Here is a 14,608-nt window from a genome sequence, read left to right as displayed (position 1 = left end):
TGATTAAAAAGTTGATTGCAGAGGGAAAAAACATACAGAGAAGTGCAGCAAATTATTGGCTGCTCAGCTAAAATGATCTCAACTGCCTTAAAGTGACAACCAAAACCTGAAAGATGCAGAAGGAAGCGTGGAACTACTGTTCAAATGGATTGAAGAATAGCCAAAATAGCAAAGGCTCAGCCAGTGATCACCCCCAGAAAGATCAAGGAACATGTGAAGTTACCAGTGAGTACAGAAGATGATTAAATGAAGCCAATTTACCAGCAAGAACTCCTTGCAAAATCCCGTTGTTAAGATAAAGACGTGTCCTGAATGGGTTAACATTTGCCAAGGAACACACTGACTGGTCCAAATAAAAATGGCTCAACATTTTGTGAACTGATGAAAGCAAAATTGTTCTTTTTGGGTCTAGTGGCCGTAGACAGTATGTCAGACAACCGCCAAGCACTGAATTCAAGCCACAGTTCACTGTGAAGGTAGTAAAGCACGGTGGTACAAAATGATGATATGGGGATGTTTTTCATACCATGGTGTTACGCCTATTTATCACATACGAGGGATCATGGATCAATTTAAATATATCAGAATACTTGAGGAGATCATGTTGCCCTATGTCGAAGAAGAAATGTCCTTAAAATGGGTGTTTCAACATGACAATGACCCAAAACATCTTGGTTACAGACAAACATGATTGAGGTAATAGAGTGGCCAGCCCAATCCCCTGACTTCAATCCCACAGAGAACTTGTGGGCTGATATCTGAAACGCGTTTTTTGAGGCAAAACCCAAAAATGCAGAAGAACTGTGGAATGTAGTCTAATCATCCTGGACTGGAATACCTGTTCAGAGGTGCCAGAAGTTGGTCGACTCCATGCAACACAGATCTCGGAAACAATTGTTATGCCACTAAATATTAGTTCAGTAATTTAAAGTAAAGTGAAACCTCAAACATTTTTTCAATTTATAGATAATTTTTTTGAGTTTTTAAAGAAAAATGCTGGCACTGCTATTATTTTGAACAGCCTAATATTAATTTTTCTTAACTTTCTGTAAAGGATTAACACAAACTGGATACATTTTGTTAATGTTTTGATTTAGAATTGAAGGTGTAGTATTTTCAGTGCATTTGCATTTATGGAAATAAAAGTTATTATAATGATTTTGCGCTTAATTAACTTTTTTTTAAATCACTGCTATTTTTTTAAACACCACTGTACATCCTATTTAATGCCCCACATTTATTATCCACTTTATTAAAAGCACCTGTTTTGGTTCAAGTAAAGTTCACATCAAACTTTAGAATGGAAACAATTAGATTTGGTTGATTTGACCAAGGCGGCATGGTGGCTCAGTGGGTAGCACTGTCGCCTCACAGCAAGAAGGTCCAGGCCCTTTCTGTGCAGAGTTTGCATGTTCTCCCCGTGTCCGCGTGGGTTTCCTCCCACAGTCCAAAAAAATGCAGTCAGGTTAATTGGAGACACTTAATTGCCCTATAGGTGAATGGGTGTGTGTTTGTGTGTATGTGTGTCTGCCCTGTGATGGACTGGCGCCTCGTCCAGGGTGTTACTGTGTGCCTTGTGCCCATTGAAAAGCTGGGATAGGCTGCAGCACACTCCCGCGACCTAACTGGATAAGCGGTTAAGAAAGTGAGTGAGAGTGATTTGACCATGGCATGCTTGTTAGTGCCCGATGGGTGGATTTGCACATGTGTAAGGAAGGTAAATAACTGCAGATCTTCTGAATGTTTTATGCTCTAGCCAGTCACTAAAATCTACACATAATGATGCAGAATAATAAGCTTTAGTTAGCAGAAGTTCTGCAGGCAGACTGGTTTGAAATGAAGTTGAAAGGACGACTTTGGTAACTCAAATGTCCAGTCTGTTTAACTGTGAGCAGAAACACATCTGAGAATGCACAACATGTTGAAGGCAGATGGATTACAACAGCAAATGACCACACTGTGTTTCACTTTTACCAGTCAAAAAGAGGAATCTAAGGCTACAGTGGGCACAAGCTCTCCTAAATTGAAAAAAAAAAAAAAAACCTTTACCTGATCAGGGACATCTTAACCACAAAACTGACCTGGATAAACTACAGCAAATGTCATGTAGTAGGTTTGGAGTTCTGGCCAAGTGCTGATGAACTAACTGTATTATTTTTCTGCTGCTCCCAGGAAATAATGTTATTTAGTATTGTTTAAAAATTTAATTCTTTATGATTAACTGCTCTGCTGTGTCATGCGCTATTCACTCCTCACTTTATGTGTTTACATACCATCACCCACTCCCCTAATGCTGTGACATATTTAGTACCTTTATTTATCATGCACCATTCACTTTGTTCTTCACCGTGTCCTACATCATTCACTGTTTTGGGCAGTTCTTCCAAACTTTTATGTAATATGCCATATACAGTATATGTTTTATATCCTATTCACCATTATTGTTCTTTCTTACCTCATTACCCATGCCCTTTCATGCCCTAATATTAATGCTGTTATAGTGTATGTACTAGTGAGTGTATGTACCATGGTTTATACCCCTTTCCCCCTTGCATTATTCCACATTTACCCTTGCCATTATGTGACATTCCCTATTATCTGATATTTCCCATTCTTACTTACTATTATTAAGATTAAATCAAATAAAATGTTGCCATATCCTATTATCTTTTCCTAATGTGTTTATCCCATTGCCCCATGGTTAAATGTGTTTTGTTCCATTTATCCTGCCTTTATGTTGTCACATACTAAGTAACCACATGTATCATACCCCATACCCTCTTGCACTATTTCCCCTTGTGACACACCTTATTATCCCTAGCTTTTAAGTAGTGTGTCATTCTTTTTTACTCTTATATAACACCCCTTTGCTTTTATGCATCACAGTTTACCCATCTTTTTTTATTATGTCCTACCCCATCAACCATTACCCTCATGCACCATTCCTCTTGCGTGTGCCTTATTACAAGCCTCATTTAAGAGGTGAGGTGAGTTTGTCCAGCTGTCACTGTTATCAGTGTAAGTCAGTTCACACGCTTTCTCTCTGACATGGTCTTAGTTAAAAGATGATGTCAGGTACCACACACAGACAAAAGAAACTATTTAAAATAATGCTGCAGGTTAAATTGCCATGCCCTTTGTCTAAGGTGGCAGGGTTTTTTTTAACAATGCTGTTGCACTGATTACATTATACCACTTTTTAACAGAATAATTATTTATTATCTTTTAGTGACAGTTGTGGCACAGCATAATAAGTCCACCTCTTGTGGAATAATCATAAAGCACCACTCCATATGGCATAGGAGGAAAAGAGAGTGAGAATTGCCATCTAATTTCCTGTGTAAACATACCCAGCTGCCTGGTACAGAAAGAGAGATGCCTATCACGTCTGTCTGGACCATAGAAGGATGTAATATTGACAGTGGAAGCAATGTGGATGTTTATTGAGGAACATGATGTGGAAATGTGTGTTGTTGATTAGGCTGCCCCCTCTCTGACCTGCTTAATCCTCTATTTTCAAATATACTGTATCCGTGTTACTGCACTTAATGTGTTTTGTGGTTTGTACGCTTTAGTCACTTGGACTTTACAAGAGAGGTTCATACATTAAGCTTGTAGTTTAAATTCAATGCCATAACTGTATATTATTGTCTTAGCTTTACCGAGGTGGGAGATTTTAGAAAAGGTAAAGAGCTCGAGTAATGTGGACAAAATAATTCCTGCGTTATACTGCCACCTAGAGTATTACAAAAGTACTTTAAGTATTTCTCACACCACAAGTACACCGATCAGGAAAAACATTATGGACACCTCCTTGTTTCTACACTCACTGTCCATTTTATCAGCTCCACTTACCATATAGAAGCACTTTGTAGCTCTACAATTACTGACTGTAGTCTATCTGTTTCTCTACATACTTTTTTTTAGCCTACTTCCACCCTATTCTTCAATGGTCAGGACCCTCACAGAGGTATTATTTAGGTGGTAGTATGTTAGTGTGTGTTGTGCTGATATGAGTGGATCAGACACAGCAGCGCTGCTGGAGTTTTTAAATACAGTGTCCACTTACTGTCCACTCTATTAGACACTCCTACCTAGTTGGTCCACCTCGTAGATGTAAAGTCAGAGACGATCACTCATGTATTGTTGCTGTTTGAGTTGGTTATCTTCCAGACCTTCATCAGTGGTCACTGGACGCTGCCCACAGGGCGCTGTCGGCTGAATATATCTTTGGTTGGTGGACTATTCTCAGTCCAGCAGTGACAGTGAGGTGTTAAAAAATTCCATCAGCGCTGCTGTGTCTTATCCACTCATATCAGCACAACACACACTAACACACCACCACCATGTCAATGTCACTGCAGGGCTGAGAATGATCCACCACCCAAATAATACCTGGTCTGTAGTGGTCCTGGGAGAGTCCTGACCATTAAAGAACAGCATGAAAGGGGGCTAACAAAGCATGCAGAGAAACAGATGGACTACAGTCAGTAATTGTAGAGCTACAAAGTGCTTCTATATGGTAAGTGGAGCTGATAAAATGGACAGTGAGAGCAGAAACAAGAAGGTGGCTTTAATGTTATGGCTGATCAGGGACTAAATTATGAGAATGGCAAATTACAGTTTACATGCGACCAACTAAAGTTACAAAAGAGTAACAAAAGTTACAAAATTGTCCATGACAGTGTCTGACATTGAACTTGGACTGATGAATCATGCGTACCTGTAACTACTTGACTCATGTGTAACCTGTAACTTCTACTGAAGGTCAAAACAAAAAACATACTGGCTTTGTTCCAAATAGTACATTGTACATATAAAATATAAATGTGCCATAATTTCTGCACGTCACATACTATGTTTTAAAAGGGGACTTGATCAAAGGTGTACAAACTTCTGTAAGAGATTGTATAATCTCTGGATTCAGAAATGATTCTTCTTGACTTTGTGTTATGGATTTGATTTCGAATGGATACAACTGCCATTTTACTCATCAGTCTACAAATGTCTGTGAACTGCCACATAAAGTCTCTTTACAGATGTTCGAGTCTGGACTTGCCTTGAAGCCACTTCAGTGTTGTATGTCTTATTGAAAGATGAACTGTCTCTGTGTTTGCACAAACAAATGTTCCTCTATTTTACTGCATTTATCAGTATCTCACTACCATACTCCCTGTCCCTACTGCTGAGTAGCACCTTAGCACATTTACATTCATGACATTTAGAAGATGCTTTTATCCAAAGTGACTACGATTGGGACAAAATACAATCCAAGTAATTGTGGGTTAAGGGCCTTGCTCAGGGGCCCAACCGTGGCAACTTCGCAGTAGTGGGGCCTGAACCAGCAACCTTCTGATCACTAGTCTGTTACTCTCACCACTGACTAACCTGAATCTAACATATTTGTTATGTTGTAAATAAGTGATTGTTATGTAATGTAGGCAGCAACCTCTTCACAATGTAACACAATATTGCGTTGGAGTTGCTCTTGATGGGTGCCGCCCAGGTATCTCGTCAAACATTGTTCATTGCATTGAACTGTGGGAATGTAAATATTGGATGTTATGTGATGTTGATGGCATTCTATTTACAACTAGAATGCCTTTATTTGTCATATATACACATACATGTGCACAGTACAACTCAATTATTTCTTCTCATATCCCAGCCTGTATAAAGTATGTACAGTGTGTACCAACACCTATGTTGTCTGTCATGTACCCATTGTATGTTGGAACCCAGACAATATGTAGTATTGTTTGTTTGTTTATTAGGACTTTAATGTCATGTTTTACACTTTGGTTACATTCATGACAGGAACGGTCGTTTCTCATGGTCCGCCGCGAGCCTGACCAGGACATAGCTGTTGATGAAAATGAGCTGCAACAGTACACTACATAACTAAATTATTTCTTCACATATCCCAGCTTGTTCTGAAGCTAGGGTCAGAGTGCAGAATCAGCCATTGTATGGCACCCCTGGAGCTGAGAGGGTTAAGGGCCTTGCTCAAGGGCCCAACAGTGGTTGCATGGCAGAGCTGAGATTCAAACTCTCAACCAAAGCTCTACCCAAGCTCTACCCACTAGGTTACCACTAAACTAAAACTAAAATACAGTACAATGTTCCCTGGTAGTTCGAAACGTACAACCTATGTAACGACACTTGTAGTGTGATATGTACAGTGTGCTTTTTGGAACAAAGCCGGGATAAAGTATGTACAGTACCAACACTTATGTTGTATGTCATGTACCCATTGTATGTTGGAACCCAGCCTATATGTAGTACATACAGTACCGGCACACAAAGTGCTATTTGGAGCACAGCCAGAACTTAGTATACGCGGTTAAAGAAGTATGTAATTATGGTATTCATGCCATGCGCCCAGTGTTTCCCGATGGAACCGGGTCCACCACGAGCCTGACCAGGACATAGCTGTTGATGAAAATGAGCTGCAATAGAACTGTACACCAGTGTTGCCAACTCCTCAGTAAGGAAAGTAGCTATTGGCTGTCCTAAAAGTCGCTAGAAGTCGCTAAATGACGTCATTGCCTAATTTGCATATGATCAATTTGCATGTAATTGACGCTGTAGAAGAGGAATAACATCGTGGGAAAGACAAAAGTGGGTAAAAAAACACCCTAAATATGTTTAGAACTACAAATGAACATTCTTCTGTTAATTCGTGGTTTGTTTTTGTTTTTTAAGAAAATACTGAGCTACTCTGGGCAGGGTTGCCAGATTGCGACAGTAATTTTCAGCCAAAGTGCATGAAAAAACGCCCAAAACACAGGATAAGCAGATGGTGTTTAGCATTCCACAAATAATAAACCAGTTAAACCATCATGACCTACAAATTAATATCTTAAAATGTACAGATCAGTAATTATACATTATAAAGGACAAATTTTTAGTAGCCTGCCAAGTTTGTAAAATGCATTATTTGTTAGGACACACAACCCTTTGCATGTAAATAAAAATAAACTTGCAAGCAATGAAAGTTCAACCTCTCGTACATATGAGACTTGCTTACCTTCATATTCAACTCAAATCACTTGTCTAACATGTGAATCACTGTATTGATGGGCGTGGCAACAGTGTCTTGGACTGGAAAGAATAACCTGTCAATCAAACTTTTGACAACGGGTTGGATGTGGTGGGAGAAGGTAGGGAGAAGGGAGACCTATTTATATTCCACCTGCTTTAGCAATAGCTTTTTTTATTTATATTTTAAGCTGCCAAAATAATTACAAACCAGCCCAAATTTTGTCCACCTGCCAAAGTGTGTTTTTCCCTGCCAATTTCCAACAAAATCCGCTCATTTTGGTGGAAACCCGCCCAATCTGGCAACACTGACTGTGATACTGACCGCCCGTGCTTGAGGACAGTAACTGCAGAACAATGTGTGTTTTCACGTTCGAGTCTCCAAAAGTCTCCAATAACACCAGAAAAAGTCGCTAGATTTGTCGCTAGTCGCTTTTTTGAAAAAAAGTCGCTAGAGGGGTCTGAAAAGTCGCTAAATATAGCGACAAAGTCGCTAAGTTGGCAACACTGCTGTACACTACATAGTGCTAAGGAATGCAATTTCGAACACAGCAAGACGTCCGCTCGTGTGAACTTTATTCGTTGATTCTGATTGGACACATTTCGTAAACGAGCGCCTGCTATTGGATAGTGACGGTTCTAACCGCTTGCTATACTTGACGTTCTTTACGTTGATTGGCCGAATATTACACCACACTTCACAGTGCAGCCAGTGGTGATAGGTCAGTGTGGCAGTTGAAGTTTGCTGTGCGAGTAGACGGTTAGGTTGATTAGGAAACGTTACAGGGTTGTGAAGCGGCGCTGTAAATATCTAACATGGTGAACAAAGTGATAAACGATACGAGTGAGGACGAAGAAAGCAGTGTTAAATATTACACTCTTGAGGACGAAGAAAGCAGTGTTAAATATTACACTCTTGAGGAGGTGCAATCGCATAACCTGAGCAAAGACACATGGATCATCATCCACGATAAAGTTTACGATATTACCAAGTTCCTAGAACAGGTAAGATCTCACCATCTAACTAAACCACAATCCAGTGTTTTACTGGATAAGCAACATTCGCGCTTTATCAACATACTCGCTTAACTCTGCTGTAACAGGATTTCTCAGCTCAGCTTCGGGCCTGGATGCACATGAGCTGGATCAGGTGTGTTAGAAGCAGAGGAAACTGTAATCTATGCAGAACAGTGAACATCCAGGCCCGAGCTGAGAACCTCCGCAATGTTACTTTCAATATGAAACTCGCCTGGTTACTGCATGACTTGCTTAGCCAAGTTAGCTCAGCTAGCTTAAACCAGGCCTCGATATCTACTGACTAACCTTTGACTAAAATTTAACACTGACCCGTAGAAATGTAGATTTATGAACAACTAGTTGTGTTCTTAAGCAAAATTGACTAAATTATACCAAAGCTGTGGAGCAATAGTACAGTTTATAGTCAGCAATGGCTGCTCAGTAACTGTTTAGCATAGCATAGCACGAACCAAGCCTGTCCAACTCGAGTGAATAGCGAAATGTAAGTTACCATTGGTCTCAGTATTACGTTAGTGTTAGGACCCTTTATCTTGACTAATGATTTTAATCACTGTGTTAATGCTCTACCTGCTGTCAAACCCGTCCAACGAGTAAACAAGAAATTAAACAATGTTTATGGCTCTCTCGGCGACTTAAAACATGTATAACTAGACGCCCCAGGCTAACATATATAGATGGAATTAAAGCCCCAGTAGCATAGTACAACAAATAATTAACCGTACAAAACAAAAGCATACAGAAAAGAAAAAATAGAACCGAGTCTTTCTTGTGATTAACATAAAATGAATAACTGGTAACTGTAATGATGCATGAGGTATATTGCTAGTGTAAAAATTGAATAGTTATTAAATAGTAAAGTGACATGTGACAATATTGCACAATGAGGCCAATATAGCCATATATATACAGCACATACACATATACACCCATATACGTACATATGCACACATGCAAATACATACACATATATACTCATGTACGCATATGCAAATACATACACACATATATACATACATATATATACACCTGCACATGCATACAAGTGCATACAGACACCTTTCCTAATTTTGGAGTTCTGGTGTTTTAATCACATCCATTACCAAATAATGTTTCCAAGAGCTTCCACTTTTCCATCATGGCTGTGCCCCCCTGTTCAAGGTCCATACTGTGTGTGGATGATATCTATAGGTTTGCACAGAGCCTTGACCTCAACCCCACTGAACACCTTTCAAATCAACTGAATGTCTATCATAAGCCAAGCCTTTTTGCCCAACAATTGTGCCTGACCTTGCAAATGCTTTATTGATTTATTGGGTTTGTGGAAAGTCTTTCCAGAAGATTGGGCAATGCTTTTTAGCTTAATATAAGGTTCAGGTGTCAAAATATATTAGTTTATAACAAGGTGTTCTTGTAAATTCACAGACTGTTATTTTATTTTTTAATCTGTTTTTACTTTTAATAACTTTTTAATTTGGCATGTAACCCACTAATGTGTAGCACTGTTTTAATGTTACATCATCAGTGTTTGCAATCTCTCTTGTAATGTTGTAATTGCATCAGTGTTAATCCTTTCAATTCAAGTGACCTAACAGAAATACTATCGTAACTACTCAAACAGTAGATTATTTTAACAAACAGCCTCCAGCCCATGCTGATGCAAAGCATGCCGGTTTTTGTAGCAGAATTTGGAAATTGAATTAAACAACAAATATCGTTGCCAGCTTAAATTGAGTATGTTCAAAACATTTGTAATAATCTGTCCCAAATTTCATGCATATGTGCATTTATTTTTGCAATCTGTTTGTAAAAAATCTTTGCATCGGTGTTCTCTGCATTAGGCTTGAAATATTTGACTGACAAAAATGCTTTCAATGCCATCCCAAGCTTATATCACAATCCATTTGTGTTAGTTTTTAAATAGTAGGCTTTCCAACTATTTAAGATCACAACTGAAATGTCATGATTGTACCTGGTGAATTTCATCCTATCTAACTTGTATTTCATAGCATCCGGGCGGTGAAGAAGTGCTTTTGGAGCAGGCAGGTTCCGATGCAACAGAGAGCTTTGAGGACGTCGGTCATTCCACAGATGCCAGAGAGATGCTGCAGCAGTACTGCATTGGAGAGCTGCTCATGGTATGGTTGAATTTGTATTGCTTTTGCTCATGTGCACAATAATCTCTATGTGATCTCATTAGTGTCAAGGTTCAGCAAGAAATCATGACTGCATGACTTTCACCTTCTGAAAGCAAGGTGTTATGAATAATAAAACACAGTATGTACAGCAGTAGATGTTTTAGATAGGGATCATGATGTGCTAAAATCTCTTTTTTGAGATCAACATGCATAGTAGATTTTTATCTTTGGTTAATATCTTTCTTCTACCTTGACTATCTTATCTACAGACCAACCCACCCACCAATTTTAGAAGTCAGTGTATTGCTGTACACTGATGCTGTTATCTAGTGCATGAACTTTCACACCTTTACTGGTAGTAAACTGAATCTTTACCTTTTAAATAAGCAGGAGACTACATTCAACTGTATTTTAATGGGTAATAATCATATAGAGATCCTAAAGTATCACTACACTATAATATTACAAATATTATTATTAAATATTCTATTGTAAATACTGCAGCTATAGTAATATTGATAACTTGTGCCACGTTAAATATTTTGATCAGTTTACAGTATAGCTTTAGTATTTTCATAAAAAGTAAACTGTTTAACAATATTATTATTATTATTGTTTTTTAGAATGACAGAAGAAAAGAAGCTAAAAAGGTAAGAAAGAAAAAGTCAATATTACCTGCCTCATTTTATTTTTATTTTTTTTATATTTTTTTTATTTTTTTTTATTTTTTTTTTTAATGTTTGTTTTACCTTTGCTTTATTCTGGTCAGGGTTGCAGTGGCCCAGCTTCCTCAGAAACACTGTGTTCAGTGCTGTAATGCACCCCAAACTGCAGGCCTAATCCATTGCAGGGTTTCAGCCACCCACCTCAGATATAGCCAACCATGTTTCTATGTAGTAGTCTTACTGGCTGATAGCATTGCTGGGGGTTCGAACCCTGGATCAGCAAGCAGCACACTACGACAATCAAGAAAAAATAATGAGAGAAAGTCATTAAAACATCTGTCTGGAAGTAGTTCCGAAGCTATTTCTATGGCTCCCTCAATTAATAATTTATACTTTAAAAACAAATTTGTGCCAGGTATCCAAAAAGAGAAAACCAGGATAGAGGCAACTACTTTTTATTGACACTGCACATTATCTGAACAGATCTACAGTAAATTATCACTGGTATGCATTAAAAAAATACTTGTTTACAATTTACCAAAGCTGGTATTGTTATAGACAATTGTGTTTTATTATCCACCCCCCTTTTTACAGTTTTTTGAAATGATAAACAGTGATATATTATAACATATTTTTGCTAGTTTTAAGGAGTGTCGGTACCCTGCTGACATTTCCCCCATTTTTCTTTATTTAGGACGTTTACATCACAACTTCGAAGGAATCCAGGTAAGGCATTGTTGGTGCACATCTGTACATTACATATAGATTATATGCAGTCGTGTGATGAGCTGTTCGCCCTTTGGACAGCAAATGCAGACACTAGCTAGCTGAATCCCTTCTCTATGTTTGTTTATTAGGATTTTAACGTCATGTTTTACACTTTGGTTGCATTCATGACAGGAACAGTAGTTACTCATTACACAAGGTTCATCAGTTCACAAGGTTATATCAAACACAGTCATTAACAATTTCATATCTCCAGTTCACCTCACTTGCATGTCTTTGGACTGTGGGAGGAAACCGGAGCCACCGGAGGAAACCCACGCAGACACGGGGAGAACATGCAAACTCCACACAGAAAGGACCCGTACCGGCCCACCTGGGGATCGAACCCAGGACCTTCTTGCTGTGAGACGACAGTGCTACCCTCTTAGCCACCGTACCGCCCCCCCCTTCTCTGTGACCATGTTTGTTAATTTTGACAGCATAGAAAACAAGTGAGTATGTAAAATGCTGATACCCAAGTGCACTCATCATTAAACACTTGACGGGTGGTGCGGTGGCTCTGTGGGTAGCACTGTCGCCTCACAGCAAGAAGGTCACTGTGTTCTTTCTGTGTGGAGTTTGCATGTTCTCCCTGTGTCTGCGTGGGTTTCCACTGGGAGCCCCGGTTTCCTCTCACAGTCAGGTTAATTGGAGATACGAAATTGTCCATGACTTTGATATTGAACTTGTAAACTGATGAATCTTGTGTAATGAGTAACTACCGTTTCTGTCATGAATGTAAGCAAAATGTGTAAAACATGACGTTAAAATCCTAATAAATAATAATAAACACTTAGTTCATTTATCAATTAGTTTTAAATGAAATTAAAATAGTTTAGTGTTCTGTAGATAGCAAGTAAGTGAACTGTACTTTTTGATATCACAACAAGACTATATGGTGACTGTACCTTATCACTGACTTGTATGTTTGTTTTTTCCAGATCATGGACCAGTTGGGTGATTCCTAGTGTGGCAGTTATCGTCATGGCCTGGATGTATCATTATTATATTAGTCAGCACAAAACATCTTGAGCTCTATTAACCAGTCATGGATTTCTGAAACCGGCATAGCATAGTTGGAAGGTTTTCAGGCCATTTATAGTGGTACACGCACTGTAATGGTTTTGGAAAATCCATGTTTGACAAAAATCTTTTCTTCTCTTTCCCCGGAGGCCTTGACTTTTGTCCTTTCCCCATCACATCAAACAAGGACTGACCCCCTTTTCTCTTTCTACACCAGCAAGGAGACAAGAAGAATTGGGTGTCATGGCAGTGATCTATTTCTGTTCATTTATTTTCTCTCAGTTTCTATTAGACAGAATATAAAACAGATATATTTGGGCAGTTTCATATTTTCAGCCAGCTCATTTTCTAGAATCACTCTTTCACCATTGCTTTGACAGTTCACATGCAGCACTGATGTGGAACGTGGTGTACGCTGTGCCTTGTGTGGCACCTTTGCTTTGGGCTTATGTACCTACTTTTAAAAACAGTTTTTTTTTTCTGCTTTTGTTTTTATCTCTGTATTTAGTTTTTAAAATGCTTAAGTCTCTGAGTATGCACATGCTTGTCTTTTGTCATCTACCATATAGGGGCATATTGCTCATTGTACAATGTCTGACTAGAGCTCATAGGTTACTATGTCCTTGTCAAATATTAGGGTGGAGACTAGTAAAAATTGAGGCTGGACACAATTAGTAAGTAACATACATCTTTGCATTTGGAAATGGTTGCTACTAGGTAACGTTGATAAACATTGAAAACTCAGAATTGCTATAGTCAAGTTGTTGAATAAGGAAGATATTGTAATACCACAATATGTAGCTCCTTTTTAAAGAGTAGAAAGCCATTTGGCTTTTCAAGAACAAATGTTTTAATTATTTTCTAGACAAAGAACAGCCTATTTAGACTATTAGAAAAATATTTAACATTTAAATAGATTGATGTCATATTGTACAGGAAATTACTGCTAGTGGATCAAAAAAATAGTCAAAAAAGCAGACATGTCTACTTAGAACCACTGAAATTGTGCATAGCAGCGGATGGGCTACAGTCAGAAACTGTAAGTACAAAGTCTACCTGCTTTTGTATTTAAGACAAAAATTTGCAATTGAGTATACTGATAAACACGATTGCTAACATTGGACCTTGAACTACGTTAGGTTTTGCAAAAGGTTTACTTAAATGTGGTATGTGAAATGTGCAATGCTGCACGACATGAGGACAATGAATATTCCAGCAGCTCATAAGTGGGTCCAAAGCCTGAAGTCAATATTTACATTTTATTGTTCCTACATGATTTACATAGGAAGAAAGGTGTTGATATCATGGTTAACAAAAGTCTGTCTGTATTTTTGCATATATTTGATTGTTTATATGAGCATTTAATACTTAGGACTGTCCATCTATAGAGTCTATATTCATATGCTTAATGTTCTATGCATCTACATTTTTCTATTATGTGACTGATGAGTACAGTTTGTGATTTAGTGCCTCAGAGTTAAGTCCATCACATTTTGTCTGTATAAAAGTATCATCCCTTTTAAAGGAAATATTGTAATTTATATATGTATACAGATATGTTTGTTTGATCGTGAAGTTATTCTTCTGAAAAATGCCATGCATTGTCTCTGCGTACCCACTGTTTCATCCAGTCTTTTCATAGTAATTTTCAATAATGTTCAGTACCAGTACCAATGTTAAGAACATGATCACAGGTAGTATAATTTATGTCCAGACTGTAAGCCCTGTTCAGCAGTTGAAAATTAAAATACATTCCCAACATATGTTGGTTTGGTATGTGATTTTATTAATGCATGTATAGTATTCTGATATCTGAGCTACTGTAACCATTAAACAGCACAACTTTTTATATATATTATTAGGACAATAATACTTAGCTTGCTATAGATGTTCCAATTCATCCAAAAGGTATAGTTGTAGAGGCCACTGCAGTTTCTGCAC

At 38.2% G+C, this 14,608-nt stretch overlaps 1 protein-coding gene across 1 annotated transcript; it reads left to right on the top strand.

Moving 5' to 3' along the window:
• The first annotated feature begins 7,802 nt into the window (after window positions 1-7,802).
• LOC134331309 (cytochrome b5) lies at window positions 7,803-14,430 on the top strand. The gene is made up of 5 exons (XM_063012661.1): window positions 7,803-8,046; window positions 10,086-10,214; window positions 10,838-10,864; window positions 11,574-11,605; window positions 12,586-14,430. Exons 1-5 carry the CDS (start codon window positions 7,858-7,860, stop codon window positions 12,674-12,676), a joined length of 468 nt encoding a protein of 155 aa, XP_062868731.1. The 5' UTR covers window positions 7,803-7,857; the 3' UTR covers window positions 12,677-14,430.
• Window positions 14,431-14,608: the final 178 nt, after the last annotated feature.

This window comes from Trichomycterus rosablanca, chromosome 17, assembly GCF_030014385.1.
Source record: "Trichomycterus rosablanca isolate fTriRos1 chromosome 17, fTriRos1.hap1, whole genome shotgun sequence".
NCBI classification, from domain to species: Eukaryota; Metazoa; Chordata; class Actinopteri; order Siluriformes; family Trichomycteridae; genus Trichomycterus; species Trichomycterus rosablanca.
Note: the sequence above shows the minus strand (reverse complement) of the source record. Positions and strands in the feature narration are given on the sequence as shown.